Here is a 22,621-nt window from a genome sequence, read left to right as displayed (position 1 = left end):
AAACACAGTTATGTTTTAAGTGAACGTAAACAGTTGGGAAAGTAAATGCATGTGTAACAGACTGATGGATCTGTGCGTCAGGTCTTAAAGGGACAGCAGCCTAATAAACCTGCTGCTAAATGATGAGATAATTAAAAAATATTGCAGTTTTTCCCCATTGTATCATTGTCAAATTTGTGGCCAGTGAAAATGCGGAGTGTCTAGTAACTTTGGAAAACCACTCGCCACAGTGGCTGCTGAACAATAAAGTTAATGTCAAGCCCTGATAGTATGAAATATATTTCTGTCAGTGAGATATTTGTGCAGCATTTATTTCAGTCAGGAATCAGGATACTTGACCTGAATAGTTTTGAATGAAAATGCGGTGTTTTGTTTCTGCTTTGTCATTGATGAAGGAGTGGGCAGATGAGCTGTTTAGTCTGGCGTCTAACCTCCTCGCTCAGAACATGGGCAGAGAGTCCTGTCTGGAGAAAGCGTGAGTACCTGCAGATCATTCGTCATCGAGGACCTTCACCTGTCCCGGTCCAGAACCCCTCACACATCAATAACATCATTTCTCTTTTAAACCCATAAGGAATTCATTTGATGAATAGTTGTTTAGTTAACATGAACTAATAATGAAGTGCACTTCTACAGCATTTAAAAATCGTAATTTGAACAAACAATGAATGACTATTTTAATGAACTAACATTAACAAAGATTAATAAATACTGTAACAAATGTATTGCTCATGGTTAGTTCATGTGAGTTAATACATTACATAATGTTTACAAATTAGACCTTATTGTAGTGTTATCGAAAAACAATATTTGTAATACATGTATTTATTTTTCTTTTGTCTATTTATTTATTTTTTTGTTTATACATTTATTTTTATATTTTATATTTTCATCTTTATGTATTTATCTTTTATCTATTTATCTATTTTTATTTATTTGTTTATCTTATTATCTTTTATCTTATTGTCTATTTATCTGTTTATCCATTCATCCTTCCATCCCTCCCTCTGTCTATCTATCCATCCATCCCTCCCTTCCTCAATCCACCCATCCATCCATCCATCCATCCATCCCCTCCCTTCATCCATCCCTCCATCCATCCCTCCATCCTCTCCCTTCATCCATCCCTCCATCCCCTCCCTTCATCCATCCCTCCATCCCCTCCCTTCATCCATCCCTCCATCCTCTCCCTTCATCCATCCCTCCATCCCCTCCCTTCATCCATCCCTCCATCCATCCCTCCATCCCCTCCCTTCATCCATCCCTTCATCCATCCCTCCACCCCCTCCCTTCATCCATCCCTCCATCCATCCCCTCCCTTCATCCATCCCTCCATCCATCCCTCCATCCCCTCCCTTCATCCATCCCCCCATCCATCCTTTCCCTTCATCCCTCCATCCCCTCCCTTCATCCATCCCTCCATCCCCCCCCTTCATCCATCCCCCATCCATCCTTTCCCTTCATCCCTCCATCCCCTCCCTTCATCCATCCCTCCATCCCCCCCCTTCATCCATCCCTCCATCCCCTCCCTTCATCCATCCCCCATCCATCCTTTCCTTTCATCAATCCATCCCCTCCCTTTATTCATCCATCCATCCATCCTTTCCCCTCATCCATCCATCCCTCCATCCCCTCCCTTCATCCATCCCCCCATCCATCCTTTCCCTTCATCAATCCATCCCCTCCCTTTATTCATCCATCCATCCATCCTTTCCCTTCATCCATCCATCCCTCCATCACCTCCCTTCATCCATCCATCCCCTTCCTTCATCCATCCATCCATCCATCCCCTCCCTTCATCCATCCATCCATCCATCCCCTCCCTTCATCATCCATCCATCCATCCATCCATCCTCTCCCTTCATCATCCATCCATCCATCCCCTCCCTTCATCCATCCATACCCTCCCTTCATCCATCCATCCATCCATCCATCCATCCCCTCCCTTCATCCATCCATCCCTCCATCCATCCCCTCCCTTTATCCATCCATCCATCCATCCCCTCCCTTCATCCATCCATCCATCCCCTCCCTTCATCCATCCATCCCTCCATCCATCCCCTCCCTTCATCCATACATCCCCTCCCTTCATCATCCATCCATCCATCCCCTCCCTTCATCATCCATCCATCCATCCATCCTCTCCCTTCATCCATCCATCCAATAAAAATGCACAAGTGATGAATGGGATCTTTAAATTATCTGACATTCTGGTGGAAAACTTTTACATTACATTAGTTCAGTACCCTGTTCATCAGTAGTAAGTTATGAAGACACAAGTCCAAACAATGGCATCATTCCCAGAGAAAGACTGATGTAACGTTCTGTAACGTTTCTATGAAATTGTTTTGTTTATCGCCAGCTTCACGAGACTCAAGCTGCAGCCCAATCAAGAGGGTCGTGTCCCAGTGAAGAAGTAAGACACCAGCCGTTTTCAGCTGATAAACCAGAACATGAACATGTTTAATCATCCTAACGTTTCCCTCTCGTTCTGCAGCATATTCCGCATTTTCTCCGCTGACCGGAAGCGTGTGGAAACGGCACTGGAGAGCTGTAATCTTCCGTCAGGCCGGGTGAGCATATGTTGGGTTAATCGCTCCAGAAACCCACTGGCAGAGAGGAAGCCTGTGAGGGATTTACCAAAAAAACCTGCGGTTTCAGATTGAAGCACATCGCCTTTCTAAACGCCTGACAAATGACATCTTACCTTTTCATTCCCTGCAACAAGGGGAGTATATTTGTTTGCCTTATCGTTTTACGGCAAATATAAAGGTTGAGCGGCGGACACAGGGAGATTTTCAAAATCCATAATGTTAAAAGGCCTCAGGAGACTGGCGAGGGAAAAAAGTGTACAGCTAATGAGAAATCATCATGCTTTACTCTCGCTGCCCTCCTCCTCTGACTCACTCGCATTCGCATCCTTTCATGGGTTTCTCTTTTTTGTTTGCTACTTTATATTTTGACCAACAAAGCATTCATCAGCCTCGGGCGCTGACGTGGCCTTCCAGACTCAGTGTTTCGAATGTTTCCTGCGGGAGATGAATGTCTAACAGCGTGTGCATGACATTGACTGATGTCTGTTATTGGGTTTGTCGTAACAAACCAATTGATTCGGACTAGATGCTTCTCTTAGGATGGAATGAACTAATTAATATGGAGGCCAGCTTAATTATGCTATATTTGTTTTTATTAATATGACAGCAGATGTTATTAAAAGGAGGCTCCTCTATTTTTGGTGATTAATTGTTTCGACCCATGGTTAAAGACTGTCTGGACTTAATGGATGTTGTGTAATAAATATATGAATATGTATATTTCATTATTTGATTGTCTCTGCAGAATGACTCCATCCCGTTGGAGGATTTGACCCCTGACATTTACAAAGTGTTCATCAATCATCTCTGCCCACGATCTGAGATTAACCAGATATTTGCTGATCTGTAAGTCTTTATGAAGCTGATTTCAGCTGAAGCTTTAGCTAATGATGCCTTCAAAAAAAATACAAAAAGATGTATATGTTTGTTTATTTATTGGTTTATCTGTTTATTCATTTATTCATTCATTCATTTGTTTTTATTCATGGTTTTTATTTGTCGTCTTTTCTGTTTTTATCTATTTAATCTATGTTTCTTATTTATTTATTTGTTTATTTATCTGTTTTTATATTTTTTTCTAATTTATTTTATTTATTTGTTTATGCGTTTAATTTTATGCATTGTTTTTATTTAGCCATTTTATCAAATATGCATTATTTATTTATTCATTTGTATCTATTTTATTTATTTATTTATTTATATATAAAACATTATTTTTATTTATCTGTTTTTTATGTATTTATTTATGTATTCTTTCTTTCTTTCTTTTTTCTTTCTTTCTTTATACTTCTCTTATATTTTATTTATTTATTATGTTTTATCTTTTTATTTATTTATTAAACTGTTTTTATGTATTTATACATTTACTTTATATACATTGTTTTTATTTACCGTTTTTATCTATTTATTTAATTTATCTGTTTTTATCTATATTTTTTCTATTTGTTTAGTTACTTTTTATACACTGTGTTTATTTATTATTTTATGTTTTTAACAATTTATTTATTTGTTTGTTTATTTATTTTTTATTTATCTTTTTCTAATTTTATCTATATTTATTTCTTATGTTTAAGTGTTTTATCGATTTTACGTATGTATTTTTTATCTGTTTTTTTATACATTTATACATTTATTTTCTTATACATTCTTTTCATTTATCACTTTTATTTAGTATGTATAGCTAATGATGCCTTCAAGTCATGTTGGAATGATGTGTATGAGATGAGCGCATGTTACAATTAAAAAAATCATAATGAAAGATAATTGGCATTGATCATAACCGAGACGATAATAACAAAAACAACCTTCCTGAAAGTCATTGTGTAATTTGCGCAGTGGGATGTTTCTGCTCATCTTATTGTTATGATTATCACTGTAAACCATACACTCTTTTTCTGTGTCTCACGATCTCTCACACACATCTCTCACCGTCTCTGTCCAGTGGTGCGAAGAGCAGAAACTTTCTCACCATGGATGAGCTGACTGAATTCATAAACAACAAACAGCGAGACCCTCGGCTGAACGAGATCTTGTACCCGCCGCTGAAGCCGGAGCAAACCCAGATGCTCATGGAGAAGTTTGAGCCCAGCCCAGGAATGATTCAGAAAGGTCTGTCTGAGAATAATGCCATCATTTAGTCGGATAAAAGGAGAACACTGATGAAGTTTTTACATTACGTTCACAGTAGGGCTGAACCATTTGGGGGGAAAAACACTTTATTTTAAGGTGATGTAGTTACACATTATTTCATGCACTTACTGTAGGAATAACAGTAATTATGCATAATTACAAGCAACTAACCCTAACTGTAACTCTATAGTAAGTACATGTCGTCAATTCATATATTATACATATACTACAATGTAACCTTAAAATAAAGTGTCATCAAAAAATCTAATTGTTATCTACTATAAATCTAAAAAAAAAAAATTGACAATTTCAATTGTGATTTAAAATGTGATTATATGTAAAGAGCTCCAAGTAAGTTTGCAAAGCGTATATGTAGGGATGCACAATTTGGCCTGCCCCTTTTTTTTATTTAATAAAATATTTGTAAATATGTATTATTAAATAAAAAAATAACTAAGGAAAATGTTACTATTGTAAAATAAAAAAAACTAGAATTTAATAATAATTATTATTATTTTACAAAGCAACTGTAATTATTTATAATTAAAAAAAAACATATTTAAAGGGCTCCAAATTTACTGTAATTGTATGTTGGGTTGCACAATTTGGAAAATAAATACATAAATCATATTGTGATTATATATCAATATGACTAAAACCAACAACAAAAATTTAAATAATCATAATATTTATTATTGATAATAAAAATAATAATAAATGTATAATAACAAAATAAGGAATATATTAATATTGTTCTCATACTATTTCACTGTAAAATAAAAGTTTTTATAGTAATTATAATTATTACATTTCACCAATGCTTTTCACAATACATATTGTTTCAGCCGAAGAAAAAAAACAATACAACTGTAGAACTACAATACTAATATTTCTGTCTTCATATGTTCTCCTTTGTTGGCTACAGGTATCAACGCTTCTCATTACAAATGTAGTAAATGTCCCATTTATCCATCCAAAAAAAAGCGCTCCACTCCAAAAGCGATATATTTATTCAATTAAATCGCACTAAGGCGCATCTCTGTATTGATTTCATTTAGATTCATCGTTCATATGACTAAAAGAAGAAGCTCATATGTCATTATGTAGTCATTATTCACTGAAAATCTTCAGCTCTTAAATGAAATATGTCTCTGATGTCGAGATGCACAGCAATGGTTGTTCGATCAGTGACGGTTCTTATTGTGGAGGGAACTTTGCTGTCAGTAAATGCTTTAATCCAGCAGCTCAGAACATCGCTTGTCTTGTCAGGATCTGTTTTTCTCAGTATCCCATCATCCCCTGCGATCAGTGTAACCGCACACGGGAATAAGCTCACTTTGCAGCTGTTTATGTATCGATCGCTGATGGACTGCGCGAGTGTAATTGATTATCTCTGATAATTCTGTGGGTGGTTTTGGCTCTGCGTTCCCATGAGGTTTGATGAGGCCTTTTTAACAGAACGCCGTCAGTTCCTGTCATCATACTAATATGAAATATAATCCCTCATTAGTTTTTCCACCCAACTTCTGATTGACAGCCGCCTTAAAACTGTGTTTTTCAGTGTTGTCTGTCGCTTCAAACAGCAAATACCTCTGGATTTAACCCGGAGTGCGGGAACTGTCCCGAAAACTGACACCTTATAAATCTCATCAGTTTTAAATGCCTGGATACACTCATATCAGAAACCGTAGGGAGGCCTAAAAAAATGTAACTTTACAGAAATACGTTTGAGAATTTTTGTCATTAAAATGTTTAGTAATCCGGCCTGAAACATTATAGCGACAACCTAATATAAAAATGTAAATTTTCATCAGATATTCTCAGTCATTCATCTCTTGTTTACGTCTTTTCCCTCCTCTGGAGATTTGCTTTTTTGTCAGCGAATCAGTGGCTCATGCATATTAATTAAAAAATCTCAAATTTTTAATGATCGAGTTATTGCCTGTATAAGGCAACTGTAAATTCACTGATTTAATATGCTAATTAATGAGTGCATTATCGGTTTTAGTATATTATGTATGTAATTAGTATATAAATATACTAATTAATATACTAAAACGAATGTACTAATTCATGCTAAACTCAAAAGAATAGCTAGTTATTAAAAATTGTGTATTTTTTGTATATTTATATGTTGTAAATCTCTCATTTATAAGGATCTGTTTCGGTTGGGATGTTGCTTTAGAAGTAAATTCACTAATTTAATATACTAATCAATATGTATATTATATGCACACATTTATTTCAGTAAATTATTTATATTAGTATAAGTATTAGTGCTGTCAAATCGAACAATCACGATTAATCGCATCTAACATAAAAGTTTGTTTATATATAGTGTGTGTGTGTGTGTGTGTGTGTGTGTGTGTGTGTGTGTGTGTGTGTGTGTGTGTGTGTGTGTGTGTGTGTGTGTGTGTGTGTGTGATATATATATATATATATATATATATATATATATACATACATACCTGTATATATATTATATTATATTACATAAACACAAACAAAAACATTTATTTTAGATGTGATTAATCGCGATTAATCGATTTGACAGCCCCAATAAGTATCTTTTATGATAAGTATATTAATAAAGTAATGAATGTACTAATAACAATAATAAATATAAATATTCATTCTAAACTGAAAAGTATAATTAATACAATTACCAAACATTTCTGTGCAGTATGTATTTATCTAATTCATAAGGATCTGTCTGTCTGTCAGCCTGGATGTTGACTAAGAAGGCCGTTGCCTATGTAGGCGGTAGACAGCAAGAAAGTGCACTTGTTTTTTTGTGCAGAACCTTTGAGTTTCCTTATATTTATTCTATGGAAAGAAAATAAAACCTCCATACCGTTCTCCACTTTTCATTTCCATAGCAACAATAACTCCCGAGATGCAGTCGCGCAGTTTATTTATATCTGTGCGAGCACAAGGCTCCCCGGGCGAAGCGGAGATCAGGTCAGTGTGAGCGCAGGGCTGGTGACAGGAGATTGATCAGCCAGTGATGGCGGTAGATGAGGATGATCATGAGGCTCTTTAGCTCGCGGTTCTGGCACGACACACCGCTGTCATACAGATTACCACTCTATTTCCTCAAAGACAGGCGGTGGACAGGCGAACGCCCACGCCAGCCACACGAGACGCGGATATTTGCACAGTATTGATTGTAGATTTGAAGAACAACTGGGTTGTAAACGCGGGAATGGTCTGCGGTGGCAGGATTACATTGTGTCCGAGCGACACTCGTTGTTCGATTGCCAGTAAACGCTGGAGACATTGTTCCTATTTTTATATTTGAATTGGCTGTTAAAAAAAATCATGTTTCTTTTCTTTAAAAAAGGTTTGCTGGTCTTAGGTGTTTTATCTGGGACCGGTTGCATGAACTATCATCTATACATATGAAATAATGATCAGATAAATCTAGTGTTTTGAAATGGAGCAGTTCAAAAGACAAAAAGAAAATCTTAAGGCTTTTATGACTCATATAGGATAATATCGTGAGAATACGGAGGGGGAAACAGCTCAAATTTATTCAGAGACTCAAACAGAGCAAAAATATGAATGCTGATATTTATATGAACCAAAAGTGAGATGAAATTCTGATGCTTGTAATGTAAATCAATGAGATCTTTATTACAGTGTAACAGATACTAACATAAAATGCATATAAATATCAGTCATCACTCTATATCTTCCAATAATGTCTGATGATATTTAAATGCTTAGTTTATAATCAAAGTTTAAAACATAATGCAATGCAATACAATGATGATTGAGAGATGAACAAATAAACCTTCCTCAAAAGCCTGTTGATCATATTTGAGACTCACATTTGAATATGATTTTGGTAAAATATGATGCATAGATAATCATGTAAATCGAAGCTGCTTCAGTCCAGTAGGTGTTGATCTTGAAATATTACTAATGATATAATAGTTATTCTTATGTTTACTTAATAAAAATCTGATGTTTTTTCACAATAAAAAGATTTGGTAGCACAAGCTGAAAGGATTTGTACAATTACACTAAAATATTTTTACTTGCTATAAAAGCATAATCTCGAGTCAATCAACCAGACTTTTTTAAAAGTCAGTTGCGTAAAATCTTCTTTTGGCCAAATTGGAGAATGAAAGGTTAGACTGATTTTCCACTAGCTAACTGAGTTTTGCTCAACTCTTAATATAATAGCTTCTAGTCTGACCAATCCAGTGTAAAAACCCCTTTAAAAGCTTGAAACTAGACCGGTCTGAACATCTCAGAAAAGCACCTTCGGATGCAGGACTGTGACAACAGATGCAATCTACATTCTCATCTCGTCCCTGTTCTTTCATTCCCCATTTAACTCGACAAGACAATTGCAGAATTTCAGCAGTGTGCGGTAATTGTAGTCTTTAAAAAGCGTTCGACTCCCCTTTGGAGACAGCGAGGTGGTTTGTGTTATTTCGGTGTGCACTCAAAGGTTGTGTTTGCTTTGGAGTGACAGAGACGTGGTGATCCTGATCCTGATCCCGATCCCGAGCAGTGTCTTCCAGCCGGAAAAAGGGCCACGGTTAATTACCTTTGGAGCTCTGCAGAGAATGAGCTTAATGAATGTAAACTGCTGATGAGAACGAGTCTCAGAGGACACTCGTCCCCCAGTGTGTTCTCAAGCGCGAGTGCTGTTCAGGGAACACTGATCTTACAGCTCCAGTTTAATTTGAAGTCTGTTTGCAGAGCAGTGCTAATTTACTCGATGAGACAAGTTGTTAGTTTAGGTGCTAAAGAGAGTGATAATTTTCTGACGTGAAAGATCCTCTGTTGCTCGTAGATGAAGGTGAATACAACACAATCCCATCTTTATTTTGTCACTTTGGTGCCATAATGATCCTGCTGGAAAACTACCGTTCAGAGGCTTTTTTTCTTTATTAAATTGTTTAAAAGTGACAGAAAGAAAGTGTTCCATGAGAATTCCAAATGTTATTTTTAATGTTTTATCCATCAAAGAATCCTAAAAGAAAATGAATCACATCTGTTTTCAAAAGATGTTTCTTGAACATCATATTATAGTGATTTCTGAAGGATCATGTGACACTGAAGACTGGAGTAATGATGCTGAAAATTCAGCTTTGATCACAGGAATAAAGTACAATTACAGAAAACAGTTATTTTAAATTGCATATCACAAATAGGCTAGGTTACACTTGATATTAAGGTGTCATTGTCACAGTGTAATTATATATTTAAGTACTGATTAATATTAATTGAGAACATGTACTTACTATAGGGTTAGGGTAGGATTAGGATTTGGTTCAGGGTTAGTTGCATGTAATTATGCATAATTTACTGTTATTACTATGGTAAGTACATGTAATATATGTAACAAGGTGTTACGAATGAATCCACTGGAGGCAAGCTGGTAGATTACCCAAATGCAACTTTACTACAAAACATAATCAAACATAAAATAAGGGCATGGCAAGGCATGAAACTCCGATCAAGAACCTAGACGAACATTCAATACTAGACAAAGACACAGGGCAAACATGAGGGCTTACATACAAAGACTAATCACAAGACAAGGAACACCTCTGAACAATGATCAGACGATTAACAAATGACATATGGCAGGATCACATGACAATCAGGGCATCACATGACAGACAAGAACAAGGAACAAGACACAAAACCTGTCAAACACACTGTCAAATATAGTGTTACCCACAAATATGATTTATGTTGCATGCAAGCATGCTCCTCTTTGTGATATCTGTGTAACAGGGCAGATCTCAGTGGAGGGCTTCTCCAGATATCTGATCAGTCAAGAGAACAGCGTCATTCCTGCCGAAAAACTGGACCAGAGTGAAGACATGACCTTCCCACTCTCTCAGTACTTCATCAACTCCTCCCACAACACCTACCTCACAGGTACCGCACAACTCATAGCAGACACATATCACATGCATGCGCAATATGCAAACAGATGCAAGAAATGATACCGAACTCAATTCATTAATGCATAAAGTTGCAAAATTTCATAATAAACTGCACACCGTAGATTGACTGATCGAAACATTCTATGAATAATATAAATTGCACAGAAGCAGAGCTGCCTTTAAAACTCTATAATAATATTTCCTCATTTGGCAATGTTTTACATGAATTAGTACATTTACATTTAAGCCTACTTCCGATAAAGTGCATTACATCACGTAAAAGCCAATTATCAGGAGAGAGCTGAGAATACAGCGCATGCTCAGCTAGACCTCAAAAACCAAGCAGAAATGAATTATAAATGCAATTACAGTGAATGTCCTGCTAATGTATCAATCTAAACCTCAGTCGGAGCAGGAGTGCAGAACACACTCGACTACGTGACACAACTGCTGTTCTTAACGGAACCACTCTTCTTTTTTTTTACCATTGTTGTTCCAAGCGGATATAGCTGATATACTGTTTTTTTCTTCCATAAAAAGCATGAGTCAAGTTCAAAAAAGACAAAAAAAAGTCCATGAAAATATAACGCAGTCCATTCGAGTCAAGCAAAGTAGTTGTTTGAGTGCATATTCATTAGAACATATGCTGTGTGTGTGTGTGTGTGTGTGTGTGTGTGTGTGTGTGTGTGTGTGTGTGTGTGTGTGTGTGTGTGTGTGTGTGTGTGTGTGTGTGTGTGTGTGTGAGTGATGGGTAGGTTTAGGGGTCGGGTTAGTGTGTGTGTGTGTTTGTGTGTGTGTGTGTGTGTGTCTGTGTGAGATGGGTAGGTTTAGGGGCTGGGTTTGTGTGTGTGTGTGTGATGGGTAGGTTTAGGGGTTTGGTTAGTCTGTGTGTGTATGTGTGTGTGTGTGTGTGTCTGTGTGTGATGGGTAGGTTTAGCGGTCAGGTTAGTGTGTGTGTGTGTGTGTGTGTGTGTGTGTGTGTGTGTGTGTGTGTGTGTGTGTGTGTGTGTGTGTGTGTGTGTGTGTGTGTGTGTGTGTGTGTGTGTGTGAGATGGGTAGGTTTAGCGGTCGGGTTAGTGTGTGTGTGTGTGTCTGTGTGTGTGTGTGTGTGTGTGTGTGTGTGTGTCTGTGTGAGATGTGTAGGTTTAGTGGTAGGGTTAGTGTAAGGGAGAGAGAATATACAGTTTGTACAGTATAAAAACCATTATGTCTATGGAAAGTCTACGTAAAGATATAAAAACAAGTGTGTGTGTGTGTGTGTGTGGTCAGCGGGACAGCTCGCGGGGAACTCCTCAGTGGAGATGTATCGTCAGACTCTTCTGTCTGGTTGTCGGTGTGTGGAGCTCGACTGCTGGAAGGGCCGAACAGCGGAGGAGGAGCCCGTCATCACACACGGATTCACCATGACCTCAGAAATCTGCTTCAAGGTGACCGCGACACACACACACACACACACACACACACACACACACACACACACACACACACACACACACACACACACACACACACACACACACACACACACACACACACGAGAGCCTGGGGTCAGTCTTGAGTTTTCACACTGCTTTTCATCAGGATCTGCAGTTAAGTGGTGCTTACCTTGGTTTCCGTAAAAAATAACCAATAATTCAAAAGTTGTACTGAGTAATTTTTTCACTGACTGATACGCAATCAAATGCAAAGTCTGTCTGCAGACGTAAGTGCTTTTTTATTTTATTAAAGCTAATTCATTTAAATAATTAGTAATTCATTATTTATTTAGTTTTAATTTTAATTTTAATTTATTTTCTATATTTCTTTATATATATATATATATATATATATATATATATATTCTATATTTTATATATTAATTGATTAATTTTAATATTTATTAATTATTTATTTATTTTAGCTTTATTATTTAACTAATATTAGTTGTCTGTTAATTTTTTTATATTTTATTCTACATTTAATTGTATTATTTTATTTTTATAGCTAGGAGATAAGTAAATTTTATTAATTACATTTTTAAATGTGTTCTGTAGAATTTCACAAAATGTACTAACATATATAACAAGTGATATAGAAAGTACAATAATAAAAAGTCAGTTTGTATAGCATTCACTGTTATAACTGCAATATAATATTATAAATAATCACTATAAATAAAGCTATTGCACTATATCTAAATATTTACACATTTAAATTCAGTTCAATCTGTTCTTGTTTTGCAGGAAGTGATTGAAGCCATAGCGGAGTGCGCTTTTAAAACGTCTCCTTTCCCTGTCATCCTGTCCTTTGAGAATCATGTAGACTCGTAAGTGAACACACACACACACACACACACACACACACTCCTCTGATACTCTTGTCCCGTCGCGCCGCTGCTCCTGAAACTATGGCAACACTGAGTACAGCGATTATAACCATCTCTGAAACGCATAATTTGTTTTCAGTCATCATTGTTCTCTTGTGAGATGTGGCGGCTTTATTTTCTGCATGAAATCAAAGATGACATGATGTGTTTCGCAGTCTGGGAATTTCATATCAGTCGACGAAGGACTCGTAGTTTCACAGGAATGAGAAGCATGCAAGGAACTAATTTTGTTCGGTGTTGTGATGGTTGTTTTATGACAGCTCTAATTTTGTTGATATTGAATCGCAGCCCCAAACAGCAAGCCAAAATGGCAGAATATTGCAGATCAATATTCGGGGACGCTCTTTTGACCGAGCCGCTTGAGAAATATCCTGTAAGTGTATCACTCCCACATCCACTGGTGCTCTTTTTGCTGTCGAGACAATGTTCTCATGAGAAATCCTGTTTCAGCTGGAATCAGGAGTTCCTCTGCCAAGCCCTCACGAGCTCATGGGAAAGATCCTCATCAAGAACAAGAAATCTCACCCGAAACCGTCCGACGGGAGCACGAAGAAGAAGCTGTCCGAGCAAGTGTCCAACACCAACAGCGACTCGTCCAGCGTCTTTGAGCCGTCGTCACCCAGTGCTGGACCTGCAGGTATTGCTCATATTACACACGGTTTCACCTTCAAATCTGCAGGTTCAGAAAACTCAATGGGCCCTATTTTAAGTATCTAAGCTCACTAATCACACTTAGGTCGTGTCCGAATCCACTTTTGCTAGTTTAACGACGGGAAAAATGGTCAGCGCTCCCGGTGCATGGTCTAAAAGGGTTGTCTCTATTCTCTTTATGAATAATGGGTGTGTTTTGAGCTTTACGTGCAATAAACCAATCAGAGTCTCATCTCCCATTCCCTTTAAATGCCAGTTGCGCTCGCGCCATGGCGGATTCGCTATTTACATGGCGGAATTTGCAAGTGGAAAAACGGAATGCTTCCCTAGCCAGGAAATGGATCAGCTTGTGCGTGAGGTTAAAGCTGTGTGTGTGTGTGAGGTTAAAGCACAGGCAGAATATCTACATGACAAGCCGGATTCATTCCACCATATCTTTATGTACACAATAATAATATTTTACATTGTAATCCTTTTCTTTTTAATATTTGGCATGTTTGTGTGCTGTTGCGCATCCCTGTGTGTTTAATAAGCAGAGTGTGTGTAATACACGCGTTGTGCACCCGCCTATAGGTGCACATTACTAACGCGCTCTTTAAATAACAAAAAAAATTGCACCATTGACTTTAGAACAGGTTTCAGTTGGTCAATGGCTCAGTCTATTTCAGTTCCTCAAAATATCGCACCATAAATGCGCCTGAACACACCTGGTTTTCAGACCAGCAGCCCATGGGCACATAAATAGGTGCAAATGCATTTGCTATTTAAACAACGTGGCGCATGGCGTGAAAATGAAAACTGCATGGGGCTGAAACTAGCAAAAAACAATCGCATCGCGCCTGCGTATTGGGCCGGGTGTATGATAGGGCCCAATACCTGTATTATTGATATTGAATGAAGCAAGAAGCATTGATGTTGACTGGACAATAGTCTCTAAAAGCGTCATTTTATGTCCCTCATGGACACTGTGTGCTTCACTGAAAGTCTTTGAGAAATATTTTTTAGCCCCACCTGGAAACCCGGCACGTTTCTAGTGTATAATGGTTGGACGAGATCTCAAATGGGCGGGACTTTCAAACAGTCAGTCAATAATTGAAATGTTCATGTCCATGACTGACAGTGTTCGAAATGTAAAATTATGCAGGCCATATATTATTATTGTAAAAAAATCTATGTTAAATATTCCAATCAAATGGGTAAATTAATATCAAAATATAATTTTATATTATTATATATTATTGTCACGGGCTGGTTGAAGCAGGCACGGAGTCAGGATCACAATAGAAGCAGACTTTAATTCACACAATCTGGATATACAGGAACAGATAGAATGGGAACAGAACAACCACGCATATAGGAACAACGACATACAAGGAACAGACTGAAACACAGGACTTAAATACATAGGGAACAGATTAGGGAAACAAGACAAAGCTGGGGAAAATGAACTGATAAGGAAAGGTAGACAGGTGATAGAACTGAACACTAACGATGAGCAGGAAAACTAGGACACAGGACTAAATCAATTGCACAATGACGGGGGAAACACAGGACATACGTGTGACAGAAGCCCCCCGTCCTGCAAGGTGCGACCTCGCTCCGTATTACATCGATAAGGGTCGGGTGTCCTGGAGGCTGATGAGGGCTTGGCCAATCCAGAGCAGGGAGCCTCCAGGGCGGAGCAGGCTGTGCAGGTGACCAGGGTGGAGAAGACCCTTCAGACGGCCATGGGGAAGACCCTTCGGTCAGCCATGGTGGAGAAGACCCTTCGGGTGTTCATGGTGGAGAAGACCCTTCGGGTGGCCATGGTGGAGAAGACCCTTCGGGCGGCCATGGTGGAGAAGACCCTTCGGGTGGCCATGGTGTAGAAGACCCACGGACCGCGGAGGCGATGAAGGAGTCGTGGATCTAGGTGGAGGCGACGGGCTGACAGGTCGAGATGAAGGTGTGGGCTCTGAGGACTGAGGTGTAGCCGGGGAATCGACCTCTAGCTGCGCAGGAGCTGCAGGCTGGCAGGCCCACAGCGACTCCACCTCGCAGAAAGTGCTTAGACGAGCTGAGGGGCTGACAGGCAGTGGCGGAAGAGTGGAAAGGTGGCAGATGGGAGGAGGTGGGAGAGGGAGGCTGGGTGGGAATTCAGTCTCTAGCTCGGCGGGCATGACGAGATGCTCTGGCTCGGCTTGACTGGCGTGAAGTGCAGGCTCGCCTGGACTGACGTGAAGTGCAGGCTCGGCTGGACAGGCGTGAAGTGCAGGCTCGTCTGGACTGATGTGAAGTGCAGGCTGGGCTGGATTGGCGTGAAGTGCAGGCTCGGCTGGACTGACGTGAAGTGCAGGCTCGGCTGGACTGGCGTGAAATGCAGGCTCGGCTTGACTGGCGTGAAGTGCAGGCTCGGCTGGACTGACGTGTAGTGCAGGCTCGGCTGGACTGGGTGAAGTTCAGGCTCGGCTGGACTGGCGTGAAGTGCAGGCTCGGCTGGACTGACGTGAAGTGCAGGCTCGGCTGGACTGGCGTGAAGTGCAGGCTCGGCTGGACTGACGTGAAGTGCAGGTTCGGCTGGACTGACGTGAAGTGCAGGCTCGGCTGGACTGACGTGAAGTGCAGGCTCGGCTGGACTGGCGTGAAGTGCAGGCTCGGCTGGACTGGCGTGAAGTGCAGGCTCGGCTGGACTGACGTGAAGTGCAGGCTCGGCTGGACTGACGTGAAGTGCAGGCTCGGCTGGACTGGCGTGAAGTGCAGGCTCGGCTGGACTGGCGTGAAGTGCAGGCTCGGCTGGACTGGCGTGAAGTGCAGGCTCGGCTGGACTGGCGTGAAGTGCAGGCTCGGCTGGACTGACGGTGCAGGCTCGGCTGGACTGGCGGGGTGTGCCGGCTCGGCGATAAGACACCCCGGCAGCACAGTCTCGGTGGGACACGACGTGCACAAGGTCTCATCATCCAGGTCACTGAAGAAGGCAAGGCGGCAAAAGTCAACAACAAAAGAAAAAAAACGTTGGCTCTCCTGAGCCATGACGATCATTTTGTCCCGATAGTCCATGTTGGGCAGTCTGTCGTTCTGTCACAGGCTGTTTGAAGCAGGCATGGAGTCAGGATCACAATAGAAGCAGACTGTAATTTACACAATCTGGATATACAAGAACAGGTAGAACGGGAACAGAACAACCACGCATATATTAACAACGACAGACAAGGAACAGACTGAAACACGGGACATACATGTGACAATTATATACTATAATATTATTGATATTTTCTATTATTTATATAGAATTTCAATAAATTTAAAAAAAAAAATAGAATATTAAAAATGTAAATTAAATTTGTAAATGGTTATGGCATTCATTTTTTTATTATGTATTATATATGCTATAATATTACTATATTATAATGTATAATATGTTATATTCAATTTGTATACATTTCTACATTGTAAATATTTAATATAAAAATACTAAATTAGATAGTTTATTTTTAATATATTGTATTATATATAAACACAAATAATATTATATTATTATTTGTGTTATTTTATGCTATTTATATCACATTTGTAAATCAATAAAATATAATTTTATATTATTATATATTACATACAATACTATTGTTTTTATATTTGATCATTTTATTATTTTATAATGTTCTTATTTTACAATATAAAATGCAATAATGATGTAATATGTTAATACATTATAATTTTGTATTATATATAATATTTAAAACATTATTATATTATTTTTACATTATTGTTTCATTTATAGAATTATTTATAGTCATTTTTAAATTATAAACATATAATATAATATAATAATAATATAATATAATATAATATAATATAATATAATATAATATAATACAATAGCTTTGTACGTTTGGTATATGAACTGTTTGATAATGATTTGATAGATGTTGAACATAAATGCCTTGGAAGTAAAAACACAGACACGAGTTTGGCTATAACTTGATCCAAGTAAATTAATATGACATCTGATGTCTGTTATTTGAAAAACTGGTCCCTGGTCTATGTAGTATATTCAACCTTCTTATTTGAAACTTCTCTTAAGTGAAATGAAAACCCTTGATATGTCACATCTATCTTTAGTGAAAATAAAGAAAGAAAGAAAGAAAGAAAGAAAGAAAGGCCAGTAAACGTCAGTAGCTCGTCATCAGCTCGATTAGGTCCACCGTGAGCCGGTCTCTGTGTTCAGCCTCATGTGGAGAGTCAAGCGTGTGACATTTCAGACCCTCCGCAGGTCAGAGACGTGTGTGTTCATGTCTGACAGACCCTCCGCAGCTCTGAGACGTGTGTGTTCATGTCTGACAGAGGCGTCGGAGCCGCTGATGGATGCCAGAGGTTTTTAAAGGTTAAATCCAGACAGCATTCATGCAGAAAGCAGATGCTGAACAGCTGGGTGTGGATTCCTCCAGACCTCCACCTGCAGAAGCACAGAGACCTGAACCTGAACGCATGTCTGAAATCATGCTGAGCTCTTTCATGACCACACTGCCTTGCAGAAAGAGAGAGTTATCAGGAAATAAGTGCACATGATGATTTCAGAACCAAATAAAGCTTAAAAAACTCATCTGTAGAGGAAGAAGTCTCTTCTGCTCACCACAGCTGCATTTATTTAATCACAAATACTGTACGTCAGCAGCAGTGGCGGCTGCTGGTCTTTCAAAGAGGGGAAGCTCATTTTCGGCCTACATCATAACAATTGTTCATTTATTTATACTTAAATATATATATATATATTATGAATGAATGAACAAAAAATAAAAAATAAAGATATTAAACTCAGAGGAAATGTGGGAATTAGGTTAAACTGAAACAAGGAATGTGGTGTATAATTGTGTAAAATGTATGATGAAAGTCGCCTAGCAATTTCGCCAACCAAATACCAAGAAATAGGTTTCAGCAATTTGTCTTTCGACTACACTTGCAAAATCCGCAATGGGACTGTGCTCGAATAGCTTCAGCGTCACCGACTTTTTATAGTACAAAATCGCTGTCAATCAAAAGAACATGCTGTCTTTCGACAGACTCTTCAATCATCACGCAGAAGCCCAGCGTCCAGATTATGGGACATAATCGCAGATTTATCCAATGACCGTCTGAATGTAGCTGATATGTAGCTGATATGTAGCTGATTCTGAACGAACTCGTCTTCGACATGAACGTGTTCTAACGTATTTTTAGTCAATAAAATGTTAACACAATAGTAAATATTTGACCATTAATTTTTTGACATTATAGGGTAAGCCGAGCTTCCCTTGCGGTCTTAAAGAAATCCCCACTGCTCAGCAGCCATATCACCCTGTAGCCCAAGACTGGGGTACATATCACCCTGTAGCCCAAGACTGGGGTACATATCACCCTGTAGCCCAAGACTGGGGTACATATCACCCTGTAGCCCAAGACTGGGGTACATATCACCCTGTAGCCCAAGACTAGGGTACATATCACCCTGTAGCCCAAGACTGGGGTACATATCACCCTGTAGCCCAAGACTGGGGTACATATCACCTTGTAGCCCAAGACTGGGGTACATATCACCCTGTAGCCCAAGACTGGGGTACATATCACCCTGTAGCCCAAAACTGGGGTACATATCACCCTGTAGCCCAAAACTGGGGTACATATCACCCTGTAGCCCAAGACTGGGGTACATATCACCCTGAAGCCCAAGACTGGGGTACATATCACCCTGTAGCCCAAGACTGGGGTACATATCACCCTGTAGCCCAAGACTGGGGTACATATCACCCTGTAGCCCAAAACTGGGGTACATATCACCCTGTAGCCCAAGACTGGGGTACATATCACCCTGTAGCCCAAGACTGGGGTACATATCACCCTGTAGCCCAAGACTGGGGTACATATCACCCTGTAGCCCAAGACTGGGGTACATACGTCTGACACAATCGCGTATTATTACTCAAACAACTGTTGAGCAATTTATCTCTCGGTTTGATTGTGATCTTAATTTTATGGGTTGTAGCAATGATGTTGAGCTCTTAATGCAATCTTTTAACAATTTCTGCTCTTCTGTGTTGGACGAAGTGGCTCCTTTAAAGATAAAAACTAAGCCCATCTGTAACACCTCACCTTGGATGACGGACGATGTGCGTTGTCTAAGAAGGAGGTGCCGTACGACTGAACGTTTGTGGAAATCCACCGGGCTTGAAGTCCACCGTCTGTATCTTAAGCAACTTATGCAGGATTTTAATAATTTAGTTGCAAAATCTAGGACGGTTTATTTTTCTAATTTAATATCTTCCTCTAAGCGAAACCCTAAGGTTTTATTTGATACCATAAATAATATTGTATCTCCTCCAGCCATTAGGACAACAATATGTTCTGAAAATTTTTGTGATAGGCTGCTGTCTTTTTTTATTGATAAGGTGCAGTCTATTAGATCCTGTTTTTTCCACTTACGTAATTTAAGTAAATTGAGGTCTGTGGTCTCTCACTCAGAACTGGAGCTGCTCATTCATGCCTTCATTTCCCCCCGTATTGATTATTGTAACTCACTTTTCTGTTCACTTAACATATCTGTTCTTCATAGATTGCAATCCATTCAAAATTCAGCTGCTAGGTTACTTACTCGATCAAGTAGGCGCACCCATATCACCCCGATACTCTGCTCCGTTCACTGGCTTCCTGTAATTTACAGGATCCAATTCAAAATACTAACCATAACCTATAGGGCTTTACATGGTCAGGCCCCTGCTTATCTTGCTGACATAATTCATTTTCATACCCCTCTCCGGTCTCTCAGGTCTAATAATCAAAATCTGCTATCTACGCCACGCACTCGTTTAAAGACATGTGGGGATAGAGCCTTTGCCGCTATGGCACCCAGATTATGGAATGCTTTGCCAACCAGTATTAGGTTTGCTGAGAATGTGGACAGTTTTAGAGGACAAGTGAAGACTCATTTGTTCAGGTTAGCTTTTGGGTAATCTCTGTACTTTATATATTGATAATTTTATCTGTTTTATTTTTATTTTTATATCCATTTTTGTCTATTGTAAAGCGCTTTGTGACTTAGTCTGTGAAAGGCGCTGTATAAATAAATTTTACTTACTTACTTACATATCACCCTGTAGCCCAAGACTGGGGTACATATCACCCTGTACCCAAAGACTGGGGTACATGTCACTCCTGGGAAAACCAGGTCACTGCTGGAACAGGTGTTAGTGAGGCCAGCAGGGGGCGCTCACCCTGTGCTCTGTGTGGATCCAAACGCCCCAGTGTAGTGATGTGGACACTATACTGTCAAAGAGCACCGTCCTTCAGATGAGACGTTAAACCGAGTTCCTGACTCTCTGTGGTCATTAAAAATCCCATGGCACTTCTCATAAAGAGTGGAGGTGTAACCCCGGTTTCCTGGCCAATCGTGGCCTCCTAATAAATCCCCATCCACTGAATTGGCTCTATCACTCTCTCTCCTCTCCACCCATAGCTTGTGTGTGTGTGTGTGTGTGTGTGTGTGTGTGTGTGTGTGTGTGTGTGTGTGTGTGTGTGTGTGTGTGTGTGTGTGTGTGTGTGTGTGTGTGTGTGTGTGTGTGTGTGTGTGTGGTGAGCGCACTGGAGCCGTTGTACTGTGGCTGCCGTCTCATCATCCCAGTGGATGCTCACACTGGTGATGGTTAAGGAGATCCTCTGACGTGATTGTAAAGCGCTTTAGGTGTAATATGAAATATTATGAATATAAAGCTTCATAAAAAATATGAAGCAGCACATGTGTTTTCAACATTGATAATAATGAGAAATGTTTCTTGAGGATTAAATCATCATATTAAATGATTTCTGAAGGATCATGTGACACTGAAGACTGGAGTAATGATGCTGAAATAAATAAAGGAATACATTACAGTTTAATATGTATTTACATAGTAGAAACTGTAATATTGGGAAATATTTTTAGGATTCAAAATAGCTGTTTTCTGTGTTTGTGCTCAAATAAATGCAACCTCAGTGAGCAGAACAGACTTCTTTCAACAATCTTAATTAAACCAAACATTTGACTGGTGTTTTGAATATCACCCAAAAATTACAATGTTGTTAAAAACCTGTAGGAATTTCTTTCATTGGAATACATGGAGTTTTTTGTAAACTGTCTGCGCTGTGTTCATGAGTAAATGATGAGTGAATCATGAACGATCCCTGTAAAGCAGCAGGTCGTGAAGGTCTGTGTGTCTCAGACTCATTGATGAAGTCTTGGCATCTTGAAGACACACACACACACACACACACACACCAGCTCTGCTTATATCCAGTGGATCGAGGCGATGACAGAACCGACTCTGCCGTCTGCTTTAGATGCGCATGTTTGCTTTGGGATTTGATTTGAATTATAATTTTATTTTTGTGGTTCAGCGCCTGCAGAGGTGGAGGCTGAGGATGACGAGGATGAAGATGATGACGATGACGACTGTAAGAAGTCCATGGATGAGGTCAGTAAGAGTTTGTGTTTTTATTGACAGGTGTGTATCGATAAATAAGTGTTTTTTACGTACAATGATAGTATTTATTTATGCTATAATTGCTTATGTTTTTATATTTTCTGTTTTCATTTTAGTTTAGAAGTTTTAGCTTTGATTTATTTTCAGTTTTAGTTTTAGTCATTTTAGGACTTCAACCTAAACTTATTTCAGTTAGTTGGAAAGGCAACATTTCTCATTTCTATTTTTGTTGGTTTCTTTTAATATATTTTTATAAAGCTTCAGTGTATTTTTATTAATTTAATAAAAACATGGTATTTTAGTAATTAAATAGATAAATAACTTAGTACTTTCAACTATTTCAATTAGTTGCCATGACAATGCTTCTAATTTCAATTATTTGTTTATTCGTTTATTTCAGTTTTTTGCAAAGGCAACATTTCTATTTTTTGTTGGTTTCTTTTAAAATAATTTTTATTTATGTATTTTTTTGTATTTTAGTAATTATACCAATTAAACGTG

At 38.9% G+C, this 22,621-nt stretch overlaps 1 protein-coding gene across 2 annotated transcripts in view; it reads left to right on the top strand.

Annotated features, from left to right (window-relative positions):
* plcb1 (phospholipase C beta 1) overlaps positions 1–22,621 on the top strand; it is a 76,604-nt gene that overhangs the window by 30,722 nt on the left and 23,261 nt on the right. For both annotated transcript variants that reach the window (XR_013206567.1, XM_077238291.1), the window contains exons 5-15: positions 396–475; positions 2,363–2,416; positions 2,498–2,573; positions 3,340–3,440; positions 4,537–4,703; positions 10,485–10,631; positions 11,909–12,066; positions 12,862–12,944; positions 13,293–13,377; positions 13,455–13,641; positions 22,035–22,111. Coding sequence is in view for 1 of the 2 variants with exons in the window: in XM_077238291.1 (XP_077094406.1) it covers positions 396–475; positions 2,363–2,416; positions 2,498–2,573; positions 3,340–3,440; positions 4,537–4,703; positions 10,485–10,631; positions 11,909–12,066; positions 12,862–12,944; positions 13,293–13,377; positions 13,455–13,641; positions 22,035–22,111 (1,215 nt within the window). In the remaining variant the exon portion in view is untranslated. The remainder of the gene's footprint in view (positions 1–395; positions 476–2,362; positions 2,417–2,497; positions 2,574–3,339; positions 3,441–4,536; positions 4,704–10,484; positions 10,632–11,908; positions 12,067–12,861; positions 12,945–13,292; positions 13,378–13,454; positions 13,642–22,034; positions 22,112–22,621) is intronic.

This window comes from Siphateles boraxobius, unplaced genomic scaffold (genome assembly GCF_051911475.1).
Source record: "Siphateles boraxobius isolate OS27281-9 unplaced genomic scaffold, OSU_SipBor_1 22, whole genome shotgun sequence".
In the NCBI taxonomy this organism is placed as follows: Eukaryota; Metazoa; Chordata; class Actinopteri; order Cypriniformes; family Leuciscidae; genus Siphateles; species Siphateles boraxobius.
The sequence above is the reverse complement of the archived record's forward strand: the minus strand, read 5'-3'. Positions and strand labels throughout refer to the sequence as shown.